This window comes from Vombatus ursinus, unplaced genomic scaffold (genome assembly GCF_900497805.2).
Source record: "Vombatus ursinus unplaced genomic scaffold, bare-nosed wombat genome assembly UNPS02014770.1, whole genome shotgun sequence".
NCBI lineage: Eukaryota > Metazoa > Chordata > Mammalia > Diprotodontia > Vombatidae > Vombatus > Vombatus ursinus.
In genome coordinates, this window is record NW_020954548.1 from 28,139,242 (window position 1) to 28,166,846 (window position 27,605).

Consider the following 27,605-nt stretch of genomic DNA (forward strand, 5'->3'; position numbering starts at 1 on the left):
ATGAACTTTAAATACATGAGTAAAGTTCAAAATAAAGTAGACCACTTTTACTGCAGTTGAAGATAGGAAGGGTGGTTAATAGAAGATAAAGGTTAGAAATGTTAAATTAGGGTGATAATGTGAAGGGCCTTGACACCAGGCTAAGGAATTTGGGTACTTCTATGGCCATTAATGATTTCTAAGTGCATATGACATCAAACAGAGTTAAGCTTTAGGAAGATGAATATTGTAGTAGTGAGTAACATACATTAAAGCAAAGGACTGAAACAGGGAAGTCAGATTAGCAGCAATAAGAATCAAGTGGTAAAGATGGACGCAAGAGTCCCTGCAGAGATAGAATTAATAGGAATAGAGATTTAGTACTTGAAGGACCTTATAGATTTTCTAACCTTCTCACTTTACAGATGAGAAAACTGAGTCTCAAAGAGGTTATGTGACTTAACCAAATTCATACCAGTGTAACTGACATAGTGGGGAATTGAACCTAGGTACTCTGACTTCAAATTCTTTCCATTGTATTTCACTGCTGCCCAAGGACTTGGTGACTGACTTTTAGAGGGATAAAGGAGAAAAAAGAATCCAAAATTGATAGTGAAATTTCAAGATTTGAGACTGAGAGGATAATGTTAACATTGATAGACACAAGGAAGTCAGAAGAAAAACAGATTTTGAGAAAGGAATGATGATTTCATTTTTTTTTTACATGTTGGATTTGAGATGCCAGCAGGACATCAGAGAAGAGATATCCAACAGGCAGTTTGAAATGCAGGTCCAGGGTTTGAGGCAAGTCAGGACTGGAGATACAAATTTTAAAGTTATATACATAGAGGTAATAGTTGAGGCCATGAAAGTAAATAATGTTTCAAAGTATAAAAAAGATGGCTTAGGGGATAAGAGAGGAAAGAGGAACCAGTGAAGGAATAGGAAGATGAGAGGATATCCAGTTGAAGTCATGTCACAGTAAATTGTGAAGTCACAATTTATACAAAGAACCAAGGACTGCAAAATTATTTAATTTATACTGTTTTCATTCATAGCATTAAGACTGGAAAAACTCTATAAACTTCTGGATAAATTATTCCTCCTGCCACCTAACCACAGCTTAGGAATGTGCCTTAGCAGTTTCTACAACAACTTTGAGGCCATGAAATACTGCACCTCCTCTGCTACTGCAGCCCTTCATTGTAAAATGGCAAGTGAGTATCCACTCAGCTCACCCATCCCCACTCTGACCATGGCCAATGGAATCAAACCCTTCTCTTAACTGCTTATTTAGGAAAAGAGTTTGAAGGTACAAGTAAAGCTTGTTTCTCTCTCCTCTAAAGGAGTAGAGTCTTCAAGGACTACTGTCAGTTTAGAAGTAACTTATACCATGGGGGAAAATTTTTGTGAAGCACCTTGGGCCCTATGAGAAGACACAAGATAAATTCATAGTGGTCAAAGGTTCATGGAGCAACTTAATTCAATATTTATTGAACAACTTTGCACAAGGCAATATGCCCTCCTGAATATTGAGAAGGTTTTCCAAAAATCAAAGCATATTAACCTTTTCAGGCCTGTAGGACAAGGCTGAGCATTTTAGAACAATAATAAACTTACCGGCGTTCTCGTCGTCCAAAAGATTTAACCTGAAGCAGGCAGAAACCATGACTTTTTCTCTTAACATCCTGAAAACTAGGCAGAAGGAAAAATAATAAGAACATTAATGGATTTTTGCTGTTGGAGCTGCCTAGGAGTAGTTTCTGGGTATTACAAGTTAATACATCTGCATTCCTTGTCATAAGCACTCTAAGAGTCCTAGAGATCCTACTCTATTTACTATTATGGTAGTAGCTTGGGAATATTGTTAGTGATGGTATTATTAAGCTCTAATATTGACCTTGGGAAGTCTTCAGTTCATATTTTTAGCTTTAGTACACCATGAAAGAGTAGAATGTAAAGAACCTTGCTGTGAACAAGACTGGTATTGCAATGGTGGATATGAAAGAAGCTTGGGTATCCTTCCCTTTCAGAAACCTAATATTGATTTTGTTGTACATAGTCCAAAACCCTTCTCTAAACATTTATCTTGGACAGTTAGGTGGCACAGTGGATAGAACACCGGCCCTGGAGTCAGGAGGACCTGAGTTCAAATCTGACCTCAAACACTTGACACTTACAAGCTTTGTGACCCTGGGCAAGTCACTTAACCCTGACTGCCTCACCGAAACAAATAGACAAACAAATTTACCTCTTCTGTGGACCCACCGTGAATGTTCCCTACAGATCAGGGAGAATAAGGTTGGTAGAGAGGTGAATTAATGTGGCTGCGGTGAATGACTTGCTTTGCTCTCTCCAAGTCATTTAGGTCCCTCTTTGGGAAATGACATGGGAATCTTTCATAAGCTAAACATGGTGAAACATGTTAATAAACATGGTGAAACAAGCTCAGGGTTTTAAAATGAACATAATTTCTTTCAACATCCCCAGATATAGATTATGAAGATAATTTCTATGCATGGAAAACTCCAGGAATTGGAAAGTTTATAACCTCGTTGATTGTCTCTGGCTTTTTTTTCTTCATCCTGCTTTTATTCATTGAGAACAACATTCTCTGGAGATCAAAAATACTGATAAGTAACCTCCTTAGGACTCGGGATTGGGTGAGTAACTGAATATCAAATTTAGAGATGACCTAATGAGATTTCTTTCCCATTTGACTTTAGGCCAGATAAAGAAGCTACCTCCACACTCTCCTTTCCTGAAGGGGAGGGAACCTGCTCTTGGCTCACTGTGTTGTAGTTGGGAACTATTTGAGTTAAACTCCTTTTCATAAATTAAACTGCAAAATTGTAACAACATAAAAATGACACTTGATCATAGATATGATCTCCTATTTCATTTTCTATGACTATCCTCTTTAGAAGCTAAGCTATATCAGTCAGTCAAAAATTATGTTAAGTGTTTGTTCTGTGCCAGGCACTATGTGCTATAAGCAGAAGATAGAAAGAGTGGCAGAAATACCCCCACCTTCAAGGAGCTCACATTCTATCGGGGACACAACATGTAAATAACTCAACATCTACAACATTTAAACAATAGATGGAAGGTAACCTCAAAAGGGAGGGTACTAGTAGTTGGAAGAACTGAAAGAGGCCTCTTGTAGAAGATGGCATTTAAGCTGAGTCTTGAAGGAAACCAGAAAAACCATGAGGTGGAGATGAGGAGAGAAAACATTCTAGGTGTGGGCAACAGTGCCTCAACCCTGAGATGGGAGATGGAGCATCATGTGCAGGGAACAGGAAGCAGACCAGTTTAGCTGGAGAGCAGAGGATTTGGAGGCAAGTCAACGATAAGTGAATTGGAAAGGTTGGTTAGAAGCAAAGAAGGCAGGTGCAGACCTCAAGTTCCCTTAGCTTCTTACCCTTCTACTTTAGGGGATTTAGATTAATCAAAACATGAGGAGTACCATCACGGTCACTCAAAGTACCCATTTCAACAGAGGCTCCATTCTCTGCCTTAATTTAAGCAATTAAGATAATCATCTATTAAAGCTTAAAATCACACTAAGACTTTTAGGACACCCTGTATTTATTTAGCTCTAGCCAACCTCTGTGACTGAGGCAAAATACAAGTTACCAGAAATGTTTAGGTAAAGAAGTTAGCAAAAAATGTTAGTATCTAATAACCATGGAGCACCAGGAAGGAAAAATGGAGAAAGACCTGACCTTTTCTTTGAACTTCCCTCAGGCTTTGAGGAGATGGTTAATCAAGTGGCCTCAGTGGGATCTTCTGCACCAAGGTTCCTCTGGGCTAGTGGTTCTCTGTCCTTCCCCCTCCTCAGTCTCTACCTTCTCTGCCTCAGCTCTCCAGGTCCTTAATCCTTCTGTTCTACAATGGCTGCATTTCCCTCTCTTTCTTCTCCTCTCCTCCTTGTGTCCCTCACAGGAACCTGACTGGAATGGCTCTCTAGGGGGCCAGGCCCTCACATGCTCAGGGACAAAATTGCTTTTTAAGAGAAGGCCCAGAGTGTGACCAGGTTTCTTCAGCCAATATCACCACACCTCCTGTGCATCATTACTCCCTTTCATCCAGTGGATGAATTGATCAAGGATTTTTCCCACTTAGTATAAAACATAGAATTGATTTGATTGATTTGGTAGAGAGTCTTAAGCCACATTTACATCTCTAATTGATTTATTGATTGTTCTCACCTGATATTTACCAGAACATAATACCACTTTAAGAGGAGTGGGGTAATTGATTGGCTCAAGCAATTCCAGCCCTTATAGTAGGAAGGGGCCAAGTTATGAAGAGTTTTAAATACCAAACTCAGGACTTTATATTCGATCCTGGAGGAGACAGTGAGCCCCTGGAGTTTATCGCAGAAGAGAGTGGCATGGTTCAACTCACACTTTAGGAAAACCACTTTGACAACTGAGTGAAGGACAGATTGGAATGGGTAGAGACTTGAGATAGAAAGACCAACCAGAAGACTATTGCACTAATAAAGGCAAGAGGTAATAGAGGTTTTGAACTAGGGTGGTGTCTGTGTAAGTGGAAAGAATGGGATGTAGACAAAAAAAGTTGTGAAGATAGAAATGACACCATTTGACAACAAATCAGTAATGTGGGATGAGGAAGAGTGAGGAGTCAAATATCACCCTCAAGGCTGTGAGCCTTGGTGACTTGGAAAACGGTAGTGCCCCTAGACAGTAATAGGAACATTGGGAAGAGGGAAGAATTAGGGAGCAAAGATAATAAGTTTTGTTTTAGACACACTGAACTTGGGGTGTCTTTGAGACATCTAGTTCAAGAATTTCAAAAGTTAGTAAGTGTTGTGAGACTGGACTTCAGGAGAGAGCCCAGGGTTGGATATATCTGGGATATATCTGGGAATTACCTGCATAGAGATTACAACCAAATCCAAAAGAACTAATGAGAACACCAAACAAGATAGTATAGAGGGGAAAAAAGAAGAGGGCTCAAGAAAGAGCCATAAGCACACAACCACAGTTAGTGGTCATTATATAGATGACTAATCAACAAAAAAGCCTCTGGGAAGGAGCAGTCTGACAGGTAAAAGGAGTGTCACAAAAACCTAGAGGACAGTGTCCAGGAGATCAACAGTATCAAATCCTACAGAGAGGTCAAAAGTGATGAAAAGAGAGAAAAGGCTGTTAAATCTGCCAATTAAGAGGTGTGAGCCAGTGAAACTTTGTTTGACTGGTTTATTCCCAAAACCCGGGATGCATGTATGCTAAGGCCTAACTAACCTGGAAATCAGACATCCTTCCCTCTACCCAGCTACATTTATGCATGGTGTAATTAGAGTTATTTTTCCTGACTTCCTGCCTATCATTCCTTACTATGCAATAATTCAGAGAATATCTTCATGTCTGTGGTTCATACCACCTGCTGCCTCACCCTCCAGTGGGTCAATCTCTTTGTGGTACCATACCAGTTCTTTGTCTAGAATCTCTAAGTTTGAGGAGTGACTCTGGGCCTTTGTTTGAAACATACATCCCAGTCAGTGCATGTCAGAACCACCAACTGTGTGTTGCTTATGGAATTGTGGGGCAATGGGCCTCACATACTTATGCTATTCCCCATTTGCATCTGTTGTTCTTGTGTGGCACTGTCACTTTTCAGGAACCATTCCCTCCCTTTTTAACATTGCAAGAGATCATTGGTAACTTTGGAACATGCTGTCTCAGTTGAATGATGAGATCAGAAGCTAAAATGCAGAAAGTTTAGAAAAGAGTGAGAGGAGATGAAGTAGAAACACTTAGGACAGACAGCTTCTTCAAGAAGTTTAACCAAAAACAAAAGAGGTTCAGGACTATGGCCATCAGGGATGATAGGATCAAGTGAAGAGTTTTTTAAGGGTAGGGAAGACGTGAGTGTGTTTGTAGACAGAAAAATAGAAGCCATTGTATAGGAAAAGATGGAAAAAAGAGATGATAATAGGGGTAATTTGCTGGAGAGGAGAGAGGGGATGGGGTCAAGGATACATGTAGAGGGGTTGGTCTTGGCTCATCTAAGACAAAGTGAAGGAGGAGATAATGAGAGAAAATATCTTAGTGATGTGAGATGAGGAGGGAAGAAAAAGGGGCTGTCATAGAATGGCCTTATGCAAGTTCCTCAGCAGAGAGGTATTCATAAGATTTGTGTGGAACACAAAAGCATGTCTTCCTCTCAGCTTACTATTTTAGAAAAGCATATGTAACTCACAACATCATGGAACATTAGAGCTGGGAAGGGAGTTTAGAGAGATCAGCTAGTCCAGTCTCCCACCCTATGCATGAATTCCCCTATAACATACTTCATGAGGGGACAGCCTGAACATTTCCAATGATGTAAAATTCTCTAACTCATAAAGTAATCCATTACATGTTTGGATAGGTCCAATGGTTAGACTTTCCTTTCTTATAATGAACAGATATTTGTTTGATTTCTTCTTATTGGTACTAGTTCTGCCTCCAGAAGCTACAAAGAATAACTAATCCTATCACAATGCACCATCTTGATCAACCTTCTCTTAGCCTTTTCAATTTTCCCCTTAAAATGTGACATCCAGAAATGAACACAGTACTCAAGATATGATATAACTAGGGCAGAAAACAGGGCACTATGACCTCACTTGTTTTGAACCCTCCACTTCTTTTAATACTGTCTAAATTCATATTAGCATTCTTGACAATTTCTTCACACTCTTGCTTCATATTTACCTTGCAGTCCACCAAGACTTCCTCATCTTTTTCACAAAAACTGTTGTCTTTATGTACAAAAAATATTGACAGCATTTCTCTTTGTTAAAGAACTAAACACTAAGGAGGTGCCCAGTGCCCTAGTGGGGAATGGCAAAATAAATAGTGGGATATGAATATAATAAATTATTTTGGTACCATAAGAAAAAATAAAATGAATAGTTTTAGAGAAACCTGGCAATAACTATATGATACAGAGTGGGACAATTTATACAAAAACAGTAGCATTATAAAGAAAAACTACTTTGAAAGGTTTAAGAGCTCTGTGCAATGCAATGACCAATCATGATTATAAACAACTGATAATTAATCAAGCTACCTACCTTTTGAAAGGTAAAGGTACAGAGAGGTAAAAGACTCAAGATGCAGAATAAGAATTCCATAGCCAATGTGTTACTTTGTGGTGCCATGTGTATTTGTTTTAAAAACTTTGTTTTTATACCCCTCCCTTAGGCTGGGAGGTTGAGAGAGTCAGCAGGGAAAGGGAGAATAGAGATAAGGTAGCCAAAAAGAAAAAAGTTGATTTTTAGACATCTTTTTTTAATGCAAAGAAGAGAACAGAAGAAAGACTGAAAAGAAGCACAGAAAAGTAGGATGAGTTGAACTTCTAAAAATACTTTTTATAAAAAGATACTTTTTTAAAAGATACTTTTAAAAAATAGTAGTCATACATAACAGAGATCCACAGTTTCACGTACAAGTCTCTTTTTCTATTCTATCTTCAACATGTCTGTTTTCTTTTGTGTTTGTGGATTTCAGAATAAAAAAAATTTCAAATTAAATAGTATTATGCACAAAATTCTGTAATAATCTATACATATATCAAGGATATCCTTGATGAGGGTATAAATGAGAACTGAAAGGCTTTCAAAAGTGATATTCATAAATGATAGGTTGTGGACAGTATCTTTACCATCACATTCACCATGTTTAGAAATACCTAAGTTTAAAATAATTGAGAGGATAGTTTCAAAGAAACCTGTGAAAATTTTATATGAACTGATACAAAGTGAAGTGAGCAGAACAAGAAAAACAATTTGTACTATGATAACAACATTGTAAAAAGAAGTTTTTGAAAGACTTAAGAACTCTGATCACACATTGATCAATCATAATTCCTGAGGCCTAGTGATGAAGAATGCTACCCATCTCCCAAAAGAGAAGCAATGGACTCAAGATGCAGAATGAAACACACCTTTTTGGACATGGCCCACAGGGTAGCTTGGATTTCATCCTTTGAAAATTGTCTAGTCAAGGCAGTTTTCAGATGAAGAAATTTAAGCTATCTATAGTCATATGAAAAAACATAGTCAAATGAAAAAATCACTGTTGATTAGAGAAATGCAAATCAAAACAACTCTGAGGTACCATATCACATCTACCAGATTGGCTAACATGGCAAAACAGGAAAATTATAAATGTTGGAGAAGATGTGGGAAAATTGGAACACTAATGTGTTGTTGGTGGAGTTGTGAACTGATCCACCCATTCTGGAGAGTGATTTGAAACTATGCCCAAAGGGCTATAAAAATATGCATACCCCTTGACCCAGAAATAGCACTTCTAGGGCTATATCCCAGAGAGATTATACAAATGGGAAAAGGACCCACATGTACAAAAATATTTATAGCAGCTCTTTTTGTGGTGACAGAGAATTGGACATTGAGGGGATGCCCATCAGTTGCAGAATGGCTGAACATATGTATGTGAATGTAATGGAGTACTATTGTGCTATAAAAAATGATGAACAGGCAGACTTCAGAAAAACCTGGAAAGACTTATATCACTTATGAGTGAAATCACTTATTTCACTTATGAGTGAAATGAGCAGAACCAGGAGAACAGTGTATACAGTGGCAGCCGCACTGTGCAATGGCTGACTTTGATAGACTTAGCTCTTCTCAGCAATGCAAGGATCTAAGACAACTCCAAAAGACTCACAATGGAAAATGCTGTCCACATCCAGAGAAAGAACTATGGAGTCCGAATACAGATGGAGGCGTACTATTTGCTCTCCTTTTCTTTTGTTGTTTTGTTTCATTTCTTCCTTCTCGTGGTCCCTCCCATTAGTTCTAATTCTTCTATACATCATGACTAATGTGAAAATATGCTTAATACAAATGTATAAGTAGACCCTATATCAGATTGCATGCTGTCTTAGGGAGGGAGGAGGACAGGGGGGAGAAAATTTAAAATTCAAAATCTTATGAAAGTGAATGTTGAAAACTAAAAATAAATAATTTTTAAAAAGAAAATTGCCTATTCATATCTTTGATATGAATATTTGTCCATTTGTCTAAATGACTCTTGGTGTTATGAATTTAAAACAATTTTTAATTTATCCTGGAAATGAGACCCTTATTAGATAAATTTATGGCAAAGATATTTTCCAGTTACCTGTTTTACTTCTAACTTTAACTATATTAGATTTATTTCTGAAATACTTTTCCACCTTTATTTAATCATAATTGTCCATTTCTTTCTGTGATTTCTATCACATTAGTTATGAATTCTTTATAGATCTGAATAGAGATCTGGAAGATAATTTTTATAGATCTGAAAGGCAATTTCTTCCTTGCTATTATCCTTGTTTAGTCTTTTATTATTGCTCATTCATGTTTACTTTTTTTATGTTTCTCTTAACTCCTGGATTTAAACTTCAAAATTTCCACATAACTCTGGTCTTTTCATCCATTTTTCCCCATGTAGGATTATATTCATTTTGCTAGGAAAGGCATTCTTGATTGTAAGATATCCTTTGCCTTCTTGAATACCATATTCCAAGCTCTCCACTCCTGTATAGTAGTGACTACTAAGTATTCTTTGATGTTAGCTATAGATCCTTGGTAGTTGAATTCTTACCTGCTTGCTTGCTGTTAGCAGTATTTATTTTTTACCTGGAAGCTCTGGATTTTGACTTTCATGATCCTGGGGGTTTTCATTTTGGGGTTTCTTTCAGGAGGTGACCAGTGTAATACTTTTATTTCCATTTTGTTCTCTTATCCTAAGAGACCTGAACAGTTTTTTGTTTGTTTGTTTTTTGTGGTTTCTTGAAATATGGTGTCTAGGTTCTTTCTTTGGCCATAGCTTTTAAGTAGTCCAGTGATTCTTGATTTTTTTTCTTCTTACTCTGTTTTCCAGGTCAGTTATTTTTGCTATAACATACCTTATACTTTCTTCTATTTTTTTCAGTCTTTTGAGTTTGTTTTAAAATTTCTTGTTGTCTCATGTAATCATTAGCTTCTATTTGACCCATTCAAATTTTTAGGGATTTTGTTGCTTGGGCAAAGGTTTGTAAATCTTTTACTAAATTGTCCATTCCCCTTCCAAATCTTTATTCTATAGCTCGCATTTGTTTTCCAATTTTTTCCTCTAGCATTTAATTTATAAATTTTTTAAAATTTTAGCACTTGCTTTATGACTTCTATGAATTCTAGTTGAACTCGAGTCCAAACTTTGTTATTCATTGAGGCTTTGCTTGTAGATATTTTTGGAGTAATTCTCTTCTGAGTTTATATCTTGAGTATCCCTATCACCACAATCACTATTTATAGTGGGATTTTTTTTTTTAGGCAATTAGGGTTAAATGACTTGCCCAGGGTCACACAGCTAGTAAGTGTCAAGTGTTTGGTCTGAGGCCAGATTTGAACTCAAGTCCTCCTGACTTCAGGGTTGGTGCTCTATCCACTATGCCACCTAGCTGCCCCTTTTTCCTTTTTCATTCTTTGAGTCTCCTTCCTGACTTCAAACTTAATGTTGTTGCTAGGATCTACACACTTATGGAAGAAATATCTGGTCTGACCTTGTGTCATCTCAGGTCCTGTTACTAGTTTAGAGGGTTGAGTTTTGTGTTTTCCAGAATCTCAAGACTCAGGCTGGAAAGTAGCAAACTTTCAGGTCTCACAAAGTGGTCTGATCCAGGGGATGTCTGATCTCTGCCCCTCCCCCTTGCCCTGAGTATAAGATTTAAAAGTTCCTGACAGTAAGTATTATTTAAATGTTAGCTATTATTATTAAAGAACTCATAATCTAAGTGAAGGAGACAACACTCAAACAACTATGTAGAAACAGGATCTGTATAGGGCCAATTAGTGATAATCAACAGGGCAGACACTAGCACTTAGGGGGATCAGGAAAAATTTACAAGTTTTACTTTTTAGATCAATTGAACCAATCAACACTTACAGTAAAAGTTTATTTACTATCCATTTCATTTCCATTTTCTTTCACTGCCTTGAATAAAATTGAAACCTTTGAATGGCTGTTCTACTAAAGTGGAATGTTTTTTCTTGCAATTGTTAATCCATGCAGCTAAAAGATACTTCCTTTCTATTACTGTAATATTTCTATTTTTTGTAGTTGTTTGCAAAGTACAAAAAGATACTGCAGCTTTGACTTTTTCTTTTATTTCACCTACAAGCTTTATAACATTACATACCATAGGTTCACACGTTTCAATATTTTGTCCTATTTTAGATTTGCTTTGATCAACTTCATGCCATTCAATTATGTTAAATTTTTGTTCTAATGTAATAATCAATCTTTTTTACACTAGAAGTGTTTCCATCTGAAGTATTCGTCCTTTTGTCTATTTTGGAAAGGGCTGTTTTCAAAATAATAAACATAACTATTGCTAATATGATATGTGGCAGCACATCACATTCACAGACAATGATAAGCAAGTATAGACTGACAGCGTAGCAGTGTGTTAAAACCCCTAAATGCAACTTAGTATCATTTTATCACTGACACTAAATCAAATTTCACATTATTCAAATTCACCTTAATTGTGACCTAGCTCTATATGAATGTAATGGAATGTTAGTGTGCCCTAAGAAATAATGGAACGGACAGTTTCAAAAGAAACTTTGAAGTCCTGTATGAACTAAATGCAGAGTGAAGCAAGCAGAATTTGGAGAACAATGTATTCATGACAACATAACAGAGGAAAAATTTAAAACTTTGAAAGATTTTAGAACTCTGGTCAGTGTAATAACATACTTGCAGTTCAGAACACGGAAGATGCAATTCACCATTCATATACTGCCCAAAAAGGTGATGGGCTTAACATAATGTACAGTGAGACATACATTTTGGGCATGGCAATGTGGAATTTTGTTTTGCTACACTATGCATATTTAATAGGAGGGCATTTAAAAAAAAGAAAGAAAAATTATTGTGTAATGAGAAGGAGAGATAATAAATGCTTGTAAAATATTTTTTAAAAAACATGGGAAAACTTCTGTGAACTGAATCAAAGTAATCAGAATCAGAAAAAACACTCTATATTCACTACAATAATATAAACAAAAGGAACCCTAAAATGAAGTAATTGTGACAATCAGTCTGGATGAGAAGCCCTTCCCTCCTTTTTGGTAGAGACGGGAAGCTATGAGAGCCAAATGGTGTGTACTTTGTCAGCTGAGGTTACCATGTCCTACTTTTCTTCATTATAGGGGAAAGCATATTTAGAAATGAATCTGATGTAAAACAAAAGATGTTGAATCTTATTACTTAAAACATTTTTAAATGGGTTAAACTAGATGATCTCTAAGGTTTCTCCCAGCTCTAAATAGTATGCTGTCTAAACTCTAACTAAATAACCTTAGCAAATTGTAGCTAACAATAAAAACATTCTTTAACAATGAAATAAAATAATTGAGGAAATTATAGCAAATTGTAGCTAATAATAAAAACATTCTTTAACAATGAAATAAAATAATTGAGGAGTTTAGAGTAGATAATATCTAAGGTTCCCTCCAGCTCCATATCCTATGATCCCTCTATGATCCTCAGTTTTCTTGAGGAAACTGAATGAAAGCTTGGATTGGATGAACCCTAAGGTCTCCTGTTTTAATGATCTATGAATATCATGTTCTATCCACAAGACAGGCACAGAAGACACATAAGCATCTGACTGTCACAGAAATAAAACCTAAGGAAATTCTCAAAAGAAAATTGAATGTGAGAAGGTCAAGTTATGGTAGGTACATCAGAGGTTAGTAGAGTTGCATGGGTATGGTCAGGGCTAAGCCAACCATGCATGCATAAATACATGGTCTAACCAAATTTAATAACCACAAAAAAGTATATGACCACAAAGAAATAGATATGTAGGATGGACACTAGAATATTTTCAGAGAAAAATTAGGTGCTTCTGGTAGATAGAGTGCCAGGCCTAGAGTCAGGAAGACTCCTCTTCAAGTTCAAATGTGGCCTCAGACATTAGCTAGGTGACCCTGGGCAAGTCACTTAATCCTGTTTGCCTCAGTTCCTCATCTGTAAAAATGAGCTGGAGAAGGAAATGGCAAATCACTCTGGTATCTTTGACAAGAAAACTCCCAATGGGGTCAGAAAGAGTCAGACTCAACTAAAACAAATGAACAATAAAACAACAAATAAACAAAACCAATTTTTTTTTTCAGAAGGACTGCTTCTGAAGTTTATAGAATATGTTTACAGAATTGCTAAGTGTAAAAAGCCTTATTTGATAGGAGGTAGATTGATGCTTTCTCTAACTATTGATGTGATCAAAACAATGGTTGGGGAATCATGCCAAGCATCAAGCTAAAATACCATATTATGTGTCTCAAGATCTTTGTAATCAATTACTTGAGAAATTAAAATATTTTTAGTTTTCATTGTAAGTGAATGAAGGAACAAATTTAAAGGTGTTCATTTGATTGCAGTGTATGTTGAATATGATATTAGGGGAAGCTTTGTTTGCAGACCTATTAATAGCAATGATAACAAGAGAAATTTCCAGTGTAATTTATGACTTTTTAAAAATGAAAATGATATAATATGGAAGAATTGTATTGGACTTTACACTGACATAAGTCAATTAAGGTCAAGACAATGCATATAAGCAAGACAACCACTAGTTTAAAATGTTATTCTTCATGTGATTTGGACACAATGTGTGTTTCACAGATTATAACTTGTATTGAGAAATGAGTAAGATGTTTTTGAGATCTAGCCCCCAGGAAAACCACCATCAGAAGGTAGGAGTCAGTGAATAATATAGGAAAATAATAGAGAAAAGACCAAAATTGCCAAGGTCTCAGAAGAAAGAAAACTCAAAGATTTTAAGTATGAGCAGATAAACCATAAGGAAAGAAATTAACAGCAGAAGGAAATATGGCCTCTTGATCTAGCCAACAGATTCACATATCTGTGAATAAATACTGCAAACCAAAGGAAAATGATTTAACGTCTGATGAGGCAGGAGACCCTGTGGACTTTGAGGAGAACATAAAACCCCACCATGCTGTTTCTGAATGGTTTAAAAGAGAAATAGGAATTGTGAGAGCAGAATGTAAGCCTCCACAGGAGAAAAAATTGGTAAAATAGAAAAAACTTGAATCCATAGTGGCAAGTCTCACCAAAGAAACAAAGAGGATAACTGATTGGGAATACAAATAGATGGAAGTCAAGGACAAACTGGGAGAAGCAAAAAACAATAACATCAAAGAAAGCAGACCCTCCAAAATGATGTCCAAGACAAGATGCATAGTGACAACTTAAGGATCATAGGTCTTCCAGAAGAACATTACAAGTCAAACAACCCCTGAACTTCATGATACCATAAATAATACAAGAATACTGCCAAAATTTCGGAACACATAAAATAAATTGACAATTGAAAGAATCCATAGATCTCTTCTGAGGAGGAAAAAAAGGCTGTAAATTCCAAGACTAATTTTAATAATTCCCCTGAGAAACAACATATTCTTCAAGCAACAGAAGAAAGACTTTCAAATATAAAGGAAAGGAAATTTGAATAATATAAGACTATTCTGCATCCACCAGAAAGTGTAGGAAGGAATGAAATAATGTGTTCCTAAGAGCAATGGAGTTCAAGGTGACTTAACTTGCAAATCTAAGCTTTACTATAAATGAAAAAGGATGGATGTTCAACAGTAAAGAAGTGTTCAAAACATTCTTACAAAACCAAAATTAAAGAGATTATTTACTTCTCAAACACTCCAGACAGCAGAAATACAAGAAGGGTAAACAAATACAGCAGCCAGTAACAGCAACAGAATAATAGAGAGACCATTTAAAAAATTCTTTCTGATAGTACACAAGGAGACAAGAGTGAAAGCAGAAGTCAAATAGAAGTAATGGTGGAGAAACAAGCCTAAAACATCATGGATTAAACCTCACAGCACCTCACCTACAGGTGAATCAATTTGAGGATGGGGTAGGGGATGGAACTAAATTACAAAATGAGAGAGTGTGTGAAGTGGAGAGGAGGATTAAGATAGAGAGGAATATTTGATGTACCCTAATCAAGTGAAAGCTAGCAATGAAAGAAAAATACCTTGTATCTCTTAGGAAGAAAAGAGCCTACAAGAGAATGGTTGAGGAGGCAACGGGAAGAATTAAAAAGGGAGAAAGGGGAAAACTTTGTTTCCATGATGAATACTCCTATAGGGGAAGAGATTTTATAAAGGGAGATAGGGACCTTACAGTGTTATATCTTCAAAGATTTTTTTTGCTTAGAGAAACCACTCATCCTGCCTCAGGAAAAGGGGAATCAGTTCCTGGGGGGAAGAGAGAAGAATACCCAGGAGAGAAGGCCACCCAGAAGAACAGGAGGGCGTGGACCCAGGGAAGAGATTTTGAGGCAAGTCATGGGTGGGGGTGGGGGTGGGGTGGGAGAATGATCAAAGGTCAGTAATGAAATGTACAATCAGAGACACAGAAAGAATCTTACCCAGTGGCAACATCTTTATCACTTTTTCTAAGAGTGAGGCACAACAGGAAAAAGGAAGTGGGGAGCAGCTATCAAACTCTCATTCAATTATGTCTGACCCTTCATGACCTCGTGATAGAGGTTTTCTTGGCAAAGATGCTGAAGTGGTTTGTCATTTCCTTCTCTAGCTCATTTTACAGGTGAGGAAACTGAGGCAAACAATATTAAGTGACTTCCCAAGGGTCACACAGCTAGTAGGTGTCTGAGGCCAGATTTGAACTCAGGAAGATGTCTTCCTGACTCTAGGCCTTTCAATCTATCCACTGCCACCACCTAGCTGCCCCCAGCAAGCCCTCCAAGGCAATAAACTATCTAGGAGAGAGTCTCAAAATAGGTACCACAAAAGTTTTAGTTCCATGAGAAACACAGAGCATAAAGGATTAAATAAGTATAAAGTCTATGAACCCAAGAATAAAAGTATAGAATAAACAGGGAAGATAAGTAATGAAATGAGAAAAAGAAATCCTTTCTAGTAAAAAGCACAAAAAATGAAATTTTCAAAACTAATAAATAAAACTAATTTAAAGGGAAGTAAGGAAGGGGGATTCTAGTTAACTAAGTAAAAAGAAAAAAAATAAGGAGAGAAATAACCAGATAAAAGCAAGCAAAAGAAATAAGAAATGAAAGGAAGGAAGAAAGGAAGGAAGAAAAAAAGAAAGAAAGAGCACCAATAAGCAAATCTCTAAAACTAGGGAAAAGAGGTAACAAATAGAAGGGGTGCTTGAGGGTTGAGGGGAAGAATCAATGGGAATAGGGCCATGTTGTTAAGATGAAAAATAACTGAAAAAGCATAGTATTGTATTTACAGTGGAAGGGGGGAAAAACATGGAGAAAAAAAACATGGAGGAAAATACAAACCTAACTCTCATAACTTTAAATGAGAATAGATTAAACAGTCTTTTATTAGACATAAAAAGTAACAGATTAAATAAGAAAACAAAACCCCACAATATTTTGCTTACAAGAAATACATTTAAAAAACAAAAACATGAAAGAAAAATGAGAGGCTAGAAAGAATATTTACTGTGCATTAAAGTGAATTCAAAAAAGCCAGAGTTACAATCATGCTGTCAGAGCAAAAACAAATATTCAAAACATAAAAAGATAAGCAAAGAAACCACATTGTGCCACAAGAAACCATAGACAACAAACAAATATCATTGTTAAACTTATATACTCCAAATGCTTTCTCCTCAAAATTCATAAAACATTAACTGAGCTGTAAGAATATATAGACAATAACACAATAGTGATTGTAGGTTTCAATGTCCCTCTCTCAGGTTTGGATAAATCTAACAAAGATAAAATCTAACAAAATCTAAAAAGATAACAAAGATAAATTCTAACAAAGAATGAATTGTTGGAAAAATTAATTAAAAGACTTACGGCATCTTCTGAATGGGACTACAAGAAGAATATATTTCTCAACAATACCAGATTTTTACAAAAATTGTTTATGTGTTAGAACACAGAAATGTTGCAAGCAAATGTTAAAAGGTAGAAATGAGTAATGCATCCATTACAGACCATAATGCAATTCAAAAAGCCAAAAGACATAGATCCCAATGGAGACCTCAGGGAAATTCTAAATCATGAGTGGGCCAAATAATAAATCATAGGAACAATTAATAATTGTGTGAAAGAAAATTATAATGATGAAACAACCTATCAAAATTTCTGGAATGCAGCTAAAGCAGTCCTCAAGGAGGAAATCATATCCCTTCAAACATACATTAACAAAATGAAGGGGAGTATTAATAAACCAAATATACATTTTTTTAAATTATTCAATGAATAAAACCTAAAATAAGTGCAAAAGATGATGTATGAGAGAAGAAATAGATAAACCGTAAACACTCTCCCACCAAAAAACAAAAACAAAAACAAAAAAACACATAGGAATAAATGAAACTAAAATTTGGTTCTTTGAAAAGACTAGTAAAATTGACATCCCTTTAGCCAATCTGATTAAAAAGAAAATCAAATCAATAAAATAGCAAAAGATGAAATCACAGCAAAACCAGAAGAAATAAGAATAATCAGAACCTATTATGCACAGTTATATACTAACAAAGTTGAGAAGACAAAAGAGATAGAATAATACCTTAAGACCAGAAAAGGAAGTAGACCTACCTGTAAAGGAAAAAACCAACTCCTGTTCCTGATAGAGTCTCAGGAGAATTCTATCAAACTTAAAAAAAAAATTAGTAGCCATACTATACAAATTATTCTCCCAAATTAAGAAAGAAATCACCCTACCAGAATCCTTTTATGAGACAAATATACTCCTAATATCTAAACCAGGGAAAGGTAAAGCACAGAAGGAAAACGATAGACAAGTATCATTAATAACGAACATTGATTCAAAATTTTTAAACAAAATCCTGTCAAAAAAAAATGCCTTGCTGCTTCAAGCCTTGCAACGTCAGTGAACTTCTTCTCACTCACCTCACGTACCCAATCAGTCGCCAAATCTTGTCATAGCTGTCCCCTCCGGCTAATAATAGCTAGCATCTATAAAGAGCTTTCAGGTTTGCCAGATACTTTACAAATATTCTGCCTTCACAATAATTTTAAGAAATAGGCGCTATTGTTATCCCTGTTTTTTCAGAAGAGGAAACTGAGGAAGTAGAGGTCGAGTACTTGCCCAGGTTCACACGGCTAGTAAGTATCTAAGTCTGGATTTGAACTCAGGTCTTCCTGACACTTGGTCCAGCACTCTATCCGCTGCACCACTATATAGCCACACCCTTAGTCCAGCCAATCATCCCCTCTCACGGAAACTATTGAGATAGTTTCCTTTCCTCAAGTCTTTCTTCTCTTCTTCTATCCATATAAGAAAGAAGGAGGGAAAGAAGCACTTATTTAGTACTTACTACGTGCCAGGCACTGTGCTAAATGTTTTTATAATTTGTAAAGAACACAGCAACCCTGGGAAATAGATGCTACTGTTAGCCCCGTTTTTCCTTACAATTGGGGAAACTGAGACGAAGGTGAGGTGACTTGCCCAGGGTCACACAACTTGGCTGGAGTTGAATTTAGATCTTCCTGACTCCAGGCTCTGCACTCTATCCATGGCACCACGTAGTGATCTTCCTAAAGCACAGATCTGACCCTGTCACCTCACTACTCAGTAAATGCCAATGGCTTCCTAATACTTCTAGGATAAATATAAATTACTGTTTGACATTCAAAACTCTTCACAATCCTAGCCCTGTCCTACTTTTCTGATGTTCTTACATGTCACTCCCCTCCCCCGGACTAGACATCCTGGCTGATTGACTGTTCTTCAAACATGTCCCTCCATCCCCATGTCTGTGCCTTTGCACTGGCTCACCTCCACTCCTGGAATGCTCTCTTTCACCTCTCCCTCTTGTAACGCCTCATTTCCTTTAAGACTTAGCTCAACCAAAAGCTGTTTCCCAGTAGATAAATATGTCAAAGGATATGATCAAATCGTTCTCAAAAGAACTGCAAAAAATTAACAACCACATGAAAGAATGCTCCAAATAGCCAATAGTAAGAGAAACAAAAGTCACAACTCTGAGGTTTCATCTCCCATTCTGAAAATTGGTAAAGGTGACAAAAGATGAAAACAGTCAATGTTGGAGGAGTTGTGGGAAGACAGACACACTAATGCATTCTTGGTGGAGTTGCTAATCAGTACATCTATTTTGGAAAAGAATTTGAAATTATGCAAATGAAGTGACTAAAATAGCATACTCTTTGATCCAGAGATTTCATTATTAGCTTGTGCCCCATGGAGGCATAGATAAGAAGAAAACCCTCACATACACCAAAATATTTTTTATAAAAGTACTTTTATGATATAAAAGAATTGCAAATGAAGTAGATGCCAATTGATTGGGGAATGTAGAGAAGCATAGAAAGATCTACATGAACTTACACAGAATAAAGTAAGCAAAGTTAAGAAAATTATATACACAATGACTAAAGCAACATTAACATAAAGAAAAACCACCCCCCCAAAAAATAAAGAAAATCAAAAATGAATGTTTCAAGCATAACTTGAAAGAAGAGATATGACATATTCCCCCACCTTTTGCAGAAGTGCAAGGTCCATGTGATACATTGCAAATTCAGTTATGCTGAATTTTTCCTCTTTTTCTTCTCTTTAAAAAATTATTGCTTATTACATGGCTGAGGAGGGGAGCAATACTGAGAGAAATTATGGTGATTTTTTTAAATCAAAACCTTTTTTAATTTTGGAGGTAATGGGAGTTAAGTGACTTGCCCAGGGTCACACAGCTAGCAAGTGTCTGAGGCCATATTTGAACTCAGGTCCTCCTGACTCCAGGGCAGGTGCTCTATCCACTGAGCCATTTAGCTGCCCCAAAAAAACTTAATTTTTTAAAAAAAACTCATTTGGACACATGCAAAAAAAAAGACTCAGGTCAAGTACCACCTTCTTCAAGAGGCCTTTTCTGATTGGCTGCTAGTGCCTTACCTCTCTCTGTATCTCATATATATCTATATATGTACATGTTGTCTCCCCAATTAGAATATAAGTTCCTTGAGGGCAGGGGCTGTTTCAGTTTTGTCTATGTATCTCAGGGTTTAGCAGAGTGCCAGATACATAATGAGCACTTGATAAGTGCTTATTGAGTGTTAAGTTAGAAGATTTAAAAAAAAACACTTTGTGATAACTTTAGCTCTATAGGTTTTAGGGAACAAGTATACAAGCCTCGAGATAATGCTTATTTCATTATAATTCTGATTTTCATGTATAGAAAATGAATAATATCAGAACAGCCTATAATTTTTTTAATTCTCTCAAACCTGCTTAGATTTCTCTTCCCTGCCTCAATGAGCAATTATTAGTGAGATGTGTTTTTAAAAATAAATTATAAGCTCTTTTCCTGAGCCGCCAAGTTCTATGAGAACTACATCAGTGGATAGAGAGCCAGGGTCCATTGCTTCTCCTTAGAAGTCCAGTGTGTGGCTCCAATGGGCAAAACTAGGTGAAATGAGCGAGGTATATTGCTACTACAAGTCAGGAACAATTTTCCAACAATCAGCTGTCCAAAAATGGAACAAGCTTCGTGGGATAGAAAGTTGAACTAAATGACCTTTAAAGTTCCTTCCAACTCTAAGACTCTGTGACTCCAATGATAAAAAGAGGGAATCATAGAAGTATTGACCTAGAAACCCCTTTGATCAGCAAGCTCCCCATATTGCACTCATAAGTTAGTGTCTGTTAAGTAGTCACAATATAACCATTGTTTTTATAAAAATCAAGTCAGCTGAATAGAACTCTGTTTGCCACTATCAGTTATGGCCAAGCAGGGGAGAAGCCCTTTCTCTGTATGTCCAAGGAAATAGTTAAGACTACTTGTTCTAAAATTTGGCACTTTGAGGTTTTGGTTTAGTTCATTCTGTCTTGGAAATAGGCAACTCTGTTGCTTTTCTAAAAGCTTTTCAGTGTGCCTAGGATTCCACATGAGGTTTGTTTCTGGGATTTCCTGATCCTGGTTGTATGAGCCCCATTTGTCTGGGTCCTAGGCCAGGGGAAGACAGGATACATGTGAGAGCAGTAGTTTAGAGAAGGGCATCTCACAAAGATCCTTCCCAGAGCCTGTTTACTTAGTATCTCTGAGGATTCAATTCATTTCTGTTGCCCCTAAAGTCCTTGCTTTACCAAATTTCAAAACATCTCCTCCAACTCAAGTAGGATTCCTGAAAGATATTGACATCTGTGACCTTTGTCTCTGGAACATAGGCACGAGTGCGTAACAAAGAATCAATCATTTTCAAAGATGAAGATGTGGAAAATGAAAAAAGGAAAATTGAGGAATCCCTTCCAGAGCTTTTGCAGAGTACTCCACTGGTTTTTTGCCAACTCACAAAGGTAAAGTCAGATGAAAGCCAGTTTCCTTCCTCAACAGAGAACTATCAAATATATCTACTGATAATAATTAATACATTGCCTGATCTCTGAGATCTATGTTTATTCTCCCTTAGTTGTTGGAATATAAGGCAATGCCCTAAGATAAATTTCCTTTGTGAAATAGAAAGATACTATGGGAAAAAACCCAGGAGTTTCTTCTTAGTCACAAATGAATGTTATTTGAGTTCTTTGGGGACTAATAGACCTACCACCAGTTCTTTTCTAAGCCTTTGTATATCCCACAGCATATGCAAGAGAGAAAGTGGAGGAGCCTAGGATGGGGTATTCCTTTTTGAAGGGAAGGTTAAAGTGGAAATTGATGTTACCACTCCCAGGAATAAAAAATGAATAGAAGATTTCAGGCTCTCAAAATAAAAACAGAATGATTAATTGTTAAGAGAGTCAAGAGGGAGCTAAAAGATATTAAATTAAGCTCTATTTGCCTCCCAGAAAACACCAGGAAGTATTTAAGACATCTTATATTTCTACCCCTGTAGTTACAAATAATAAAAACTCTTAGAGCCCTCATAGGGCATATAGCCCTCATATGTCTACTATCAGGGACAGGAGGGAAACAGAGAAACTAGGAGACAATGTTCTTTTCCATGAAGAACTAGGGAGGAGAAACACCCCAATCAGAAGCAATAGGTGATAACATCTGGACAGAAGCATATGGGCCAATTCCTGGGGCCCATGGAAGAAAAGAAAGGGGTTGTGCTAATCAGGTTTTGGATTTCAAGAAACAGTGGCAAAGCCTCAGAAGTTGATATAGCTACAAGGTTTTATTGAATAATATACAAAGCACATGAACATAGTCATTGAATAAGGGCACAAGAAGATAGGCACATCTACTTGACTGTCCACAGCTGGATCCTTATCGTTGTTTGTCCCGAAGAAATGAAGCTGCATATACAACTGCTCTCTGAAGGCAGACTATCCAAATGTGTATGTGTGTGTGTGTGTGTGTGTGTGTGTGTGTGTGTGTGTGTGTGTGTAGCCTGACCACTGGGCAGCCCACAAATCTACAGACATTGTAGTTCTATCCTTAATTAGACACAAATAAGTGGAGCCTTTTACAAGCCTACCAGTCATGTGTGTGTGTGTGTGTGTGTGTGTGTGTGTGTGTGTGTGTGTGTGTGGTATAAAGCTAAACACAGGGGGTTGGTAAAATTCCTTTTGAGTCAGGGAGTGGATGCCTATCCATTTATATGTAGCCATCATTCATTCTAGATGTCATTGCTGCATGTTTAAAAGGGGCCTGTATCTAGGCAGGAGTTCTTGACATTTTTGTGTCAGTGATTCCTTTAGCAGTCAAGTGAAGCATATGGACTCTTTCTCAGAATAATGTTTTTAAATTCATAAAATATATATAGGATACAAAGGAAACCAATTATATTGAAATAATGCTGTCACAATATTTTTAAAAACAAGTTCACAGACCCCAGGCTATGAACCCTTGATATAAACTGTATATTGTATATAAATTATATATCAGTCCTGATTCAGTACTGATAAGTGTCCCTGGGCCAACAGGAAACTCTAAGTATTAACATTAGTGAGAAGCTCCCTGACCTAGAAGGACACAACAATTCCTCTGCTTCTCTGGGAGACGGGAATAGTTATTGCTTCAGGGTCTTTGGCTTTGATTTTCCAAGTCCATAAGCAACATTTTTGTCAAGTGTATGGGTTTTCTTTTGGATAAATCTCAGATGTATGGCAATAGAAGACCGTTTCTGGCTGTAAACAGGATCTCCCTAACTGTCCAGAGAGGGGAGTGCTTTGGATTGCTTGGTTTCAGCGGAGCAGGAAAAACCACCACCATCAAAATGCTGACGGGAGATGAAACTCTCTCCTCTGGGAATGCCTATATTGATGGCTACAACATCAATACTCACCTTAAAAAGGTAGGATGCTGGCTGGAACCATGTGGGTTTGCTACCTTGAGAAGTACTATTTGTATGAAGGGAGTAATGAAAGGAAGGTACTAGAAGCAACAAGATCATTCTGAGGGACGACTGTCCCATAGGCAACATACATTAGGGCAAGTACTAATCTAGTGGGATAGGTTTCAGGAAAAGAGATGGTGTGTAGGTACTCTAAAAATTCAAGTGGAGGATGTTTTCAGTAACCTCCTAGAATATTAGAGCAAAAAAATAGAGAACTCCTACCTGGGCCCCTAACTACGGTACAGGTGGAGAAACCCGTACATTCTTCATTCCCTTGAGAATGGCAGAGGACTACCTCAGGTCTCTCCAGGACCACACTACACTATTCTACTAGTCTACACCCAGCCTCATTAGCTTTCCAACCTCATGGTCAGGTATTTGGCATCCAGGAAGACCTAATTGCCTCTATTAACTACTGAAGGTGTGTTTTTTTGTTTTGTTTTGTTAATACCAGGTGAACACTCAAAGTCCAAAATACTACTTCTCCTGTTCAAAAGTATCTCAAGTCTTACTCCAGGTCTTCTTGGTTCTGTTGTCTGTCTCTGTATTGCCCTGAAATGTTGCCTTTCTTAGGGCCATACAGACCCATGAGGAAATATAATGTTTTTATTATATCAGAAGAAAAGTGGTGGTGTACAAGAACAGGTGGTATACTGTCCTGAGAGTGCAAAAGACCTGAATTCTGGACCTGATTCCACCAGAGGTGTCACCCTGGGGGAAATCATTTCATCTCTCTGGACCTCGGGTTCCTAATCTATAAACTAAATAGATAATAGACCAGATAATTTCTAAAAATCTCGTCTGTGATTCTATGATCCGCTGCAGAATCTGTCCATGAGTGTGAAACATGAAGTCTAGGTTGGGTAAAATACAGACTTTCTTACTCCAATAAGGTCCAATTTCAGAGAATCCAAAGCCCTCCTGGCAGTAGAAAGCATTTACAGGCCCCATAGGGAACAAACTTTTTCTGGGCAGAGGCATAGACAAAAAAAGACACCAGATCTTTTGTCTCATCACATAGAATTTTAGACAACAATGTAAGGAAACAGTCTCAGGAAACAGACACCATCTTTAACTTTTGGGAATTACATTCCCTACAGACTTTTTGGAATGCCTTTCCTGGATCCACCCCTTTACAATAGGACAAGACACTCTTATTTGGGATCATCACTAAATCTGTAGCCATTGCCTGGGTCTTTGCTGTTATTTCAGGTACGACAGTGAATTGGTTACTGCCCTCAATTTGATGCCTTACTGGACCACGTGACAGGACGAGAGACTTTGGTCATGTACGCCCGGCTCCGTGGCATCCCTGAGCGCCACATTGATAGCCTTGTGAAAGATGTCCTGCAGACGTTGCTTCTAGAGGCCTACTCAGACAAACTCATCAAAACCTACAGGTGCAGCACTGTAATTCCCACCCACTCTTCTATGTCCTTTTCTTTTAACAAGCAAGGATCTTATTTTCAGGATTAGGGATTAAAGAGTAAATGACTGAACTCGGGTATTGAAGTTTTATCAAGACTCCAAGACTCACAAGGTCTGTCAAGATTATAGTTATTCCTGCTCTTATGACACAGCTTCATCCTGCCACACCCTTTGATCTTATCTGAACTTAGTCTCTAACTAGGCTACAAGGCTACACAAAAAGATTTGTTCTGTGAGGTACCCTCCACAATAGAACACAAAGACACACGAAAAATAGAAGCCTTTTTTTATAATTTGCTCCTCTCCTGGTCCATTTCTCAAAACCTCTCTATATCATACCTCATTCTCTCCTTTGTTCCAATGTATGAGAAAGAGAGATGATCCTTCTCTGCATAGACTAGCCCCTCTATTTGGTCCTTTGATTCCATCCCCACCTTCCACCTCCATAAACTTGTCCCTTAAAAACATTGCTTCCCTCTCTCTCATCTTCAGTATCTCTTTATCTCCTGACTCCTTTGTTGCTGCCTACAAATATTTCCAGGTCTCTACCATCCTTTAAAAAAAAAGCAAACACCTGCCAGCCCCTCCAGCTACTGTGCTACATGGCCAAACCCAAAAAAGCTGTCTAAATTAATTACCTGTGCTTCCTCACCTTCTGCTCACTTCTCAACCCTTGTAATCTAGCTTCCAAATTCACCCCTCAAATGAAGTTATCAATGATCTCTTAACTAATAAATCAAATGGCTTTTTCTCAATCCATAATCTCCTTGATCTCTCTACAGCTTTTGAAACTGTCACCCTCCCTCTTCAGCTGGATATTCTCCTCTCTCTTAGCTTTTGTGATCCTGCTCTCATTCAGGTTCACATCTTTAGTATCATCTTTGACTCTTTCCTCTACCTTAATCTTAGGTCAATCAATTATCAAGTCAAGTTAGTTCTATCTCCACAGTATCTCTTTTATCACCAAATCTCTACCATCTTTCACTGGGACTATTTTAGGAGCCTCCTAAATGCTCTCCTTGAAACTTCCAGTAATTTGCTTCTCCAATTCATTTCCCCCATAGATGCCAGTGTAATATTCATAAGATGCCGGTTGATAAAGCCATATCACTACCCTATCCAGAAATTTTCAGTGGCTCTCTATTATTTCTAGGATAAAATACCTGGAATTTAAGGCTCTCCACAATCTGGTTCCCAGATACCTTTCCAATGTCACTCCCCTCCACACACTCCAAATCCCATGAAAGTGGCCTACTAGTTGTTGCCCCATATCAATATTCCATTCTACTCGCATACCTTTGCACAGTCCTGTAGTGCCACTCTTCGAATACACTCTCTTTAACTCCACCTCTTAGAATCTCAATCTTCTTTCAGAGCTCATCTCAAATGGTACCACCTACATAAAGCCTTTATTGTTCTCCCCAGTTATTAAGTGTTCACTTCCTCCACAAATTTCATTATCTGTTTACATGTTGTATTAACACAGTAGAATGTTAAATTTCTTGAGGACAGGAACTGCTTCATTTTTGTCTCCACATTTCCATTGCTCAGCAAGAGGAAGCTTGTAGTGGATAGAGGGCCAGCCTTAAGATAAGAAAGATATAGGGCTGGAGCCTTCCTCAGCACTTCCTAACTCTGGGACCATGGGCAGTCACTTTTCAACTTTGTAAAACTATAAGTTACAAATAAGTTGCTAATGTTCGCTAGTGGAGTTCCATACTGAGAGTGGTCCACACAAATGAAACTACAGGTTTAAACCGAGAGTTTCTGCATGGCCTAGCATATTTCCTTACACATAATAGGCACTCAGGAAACAAATCCTTGAAGCTACATTGCTTCACTAAAAAGAGGCCTCACTGGCTCACTATCTCTCTTTTCTAATTGGTCAGTAAACAAACTTTTTTTATTGAAAGTAGGCACAGGGTGTGGAGTCAGGAAGGCCTGAGTTCAAATGCAGCCTCAGATACTTACTAGTTATGTGACCCTGGACAAGTTTCCTCAACTGTAAAATGGAGATATTAGTAGCACCTACTTTCCAGGGTTGTGAAGATCAAATGAAATAATATACATTAAGAGCACTTAGCACGGTCCTCATGTAGTAGACACTATATAAATTCTCATTCCTTTCTCTTTCTCTTCTCCTGTGTAACAGGTACTATGCTTTCTAAGAGAATCAATTCTGCAACAGCTATAGAATGAACCAACTTTACATTCGCTAACCTAGAAATTTTGTTTTTCTTGCTTTTGTCTGCTTGCTTTAGGTAGTCGCATGGTGAAATAGAGGCCAGTAGAAATCTATGGACTTTCACCCATACCTTCTGCTTTCTATTCCCACAACTTAGCTGCCCTGACTTCATTAGCATGAAAACATACATGACCCAGGTCACTATCCCAGACAATCAATCAGTAAACATTTGTTAAGCACCTACTATGTGCCAGGCACTGTGCTAAGTGCTGGGGATACAAAAAGAGGCAAGACAGTCCCTGCCCTCAGGGAGACAACAAACAAACAAATATATACAAAGCACACCATATACAGGATAAATAGGAGATAATTAACAGAGGGATGGAAAGGCTTCTCTCATAGAAGGTGGTTTTTAGTTGGGACTTAAGGAAATTCAGGGAAGCAATAGTCAGAGCCGAGGAGGGAGAACATTCCAGCCATGGGGAATAGCTAGAGAGAATGCCTAGAACCAAGAGATGGAGTGTCTTGTTCAGGAACACCCGGAAGGCCAGTGTCCCTGGATCCAAGAGCATATGTCAGAGAAAGGTATAAGAAGACTGAAAAGATAGGAGGGGGCTAGGTTATGAAA

The 27,605-nt window shown here is 37.4% G+C and overlaps 1 protein-coding gene across 1 annotated transcript in view; it reads left to right on the forward strand.

Moving 5' to 3' along the window:
* The window catches only part of LOC114043852 (ATP-binding cassette sub-family A member 3-like), a 146,166-nt gene that overhangs the window by 104,695 nt on the left and 13,866 nt on the right, over positions 1-27,605 (forward strand). Inside the window, 5 exon segments of the mRNA XM_027863075.1 lie at positions 1,038-1,196; positions 2,470-2,642; positions 21,251-21,379; positions 23,128-23,322; positions 24,577-24,764. Of these exon segments, the coding sequence (XP_027718876.1) occupies positions 1,038-1,196; positions 2,470-2,642; positions 21,251-21,379; positions 23,128-23,322; positions 24,577-24,764 (844 nt within the window).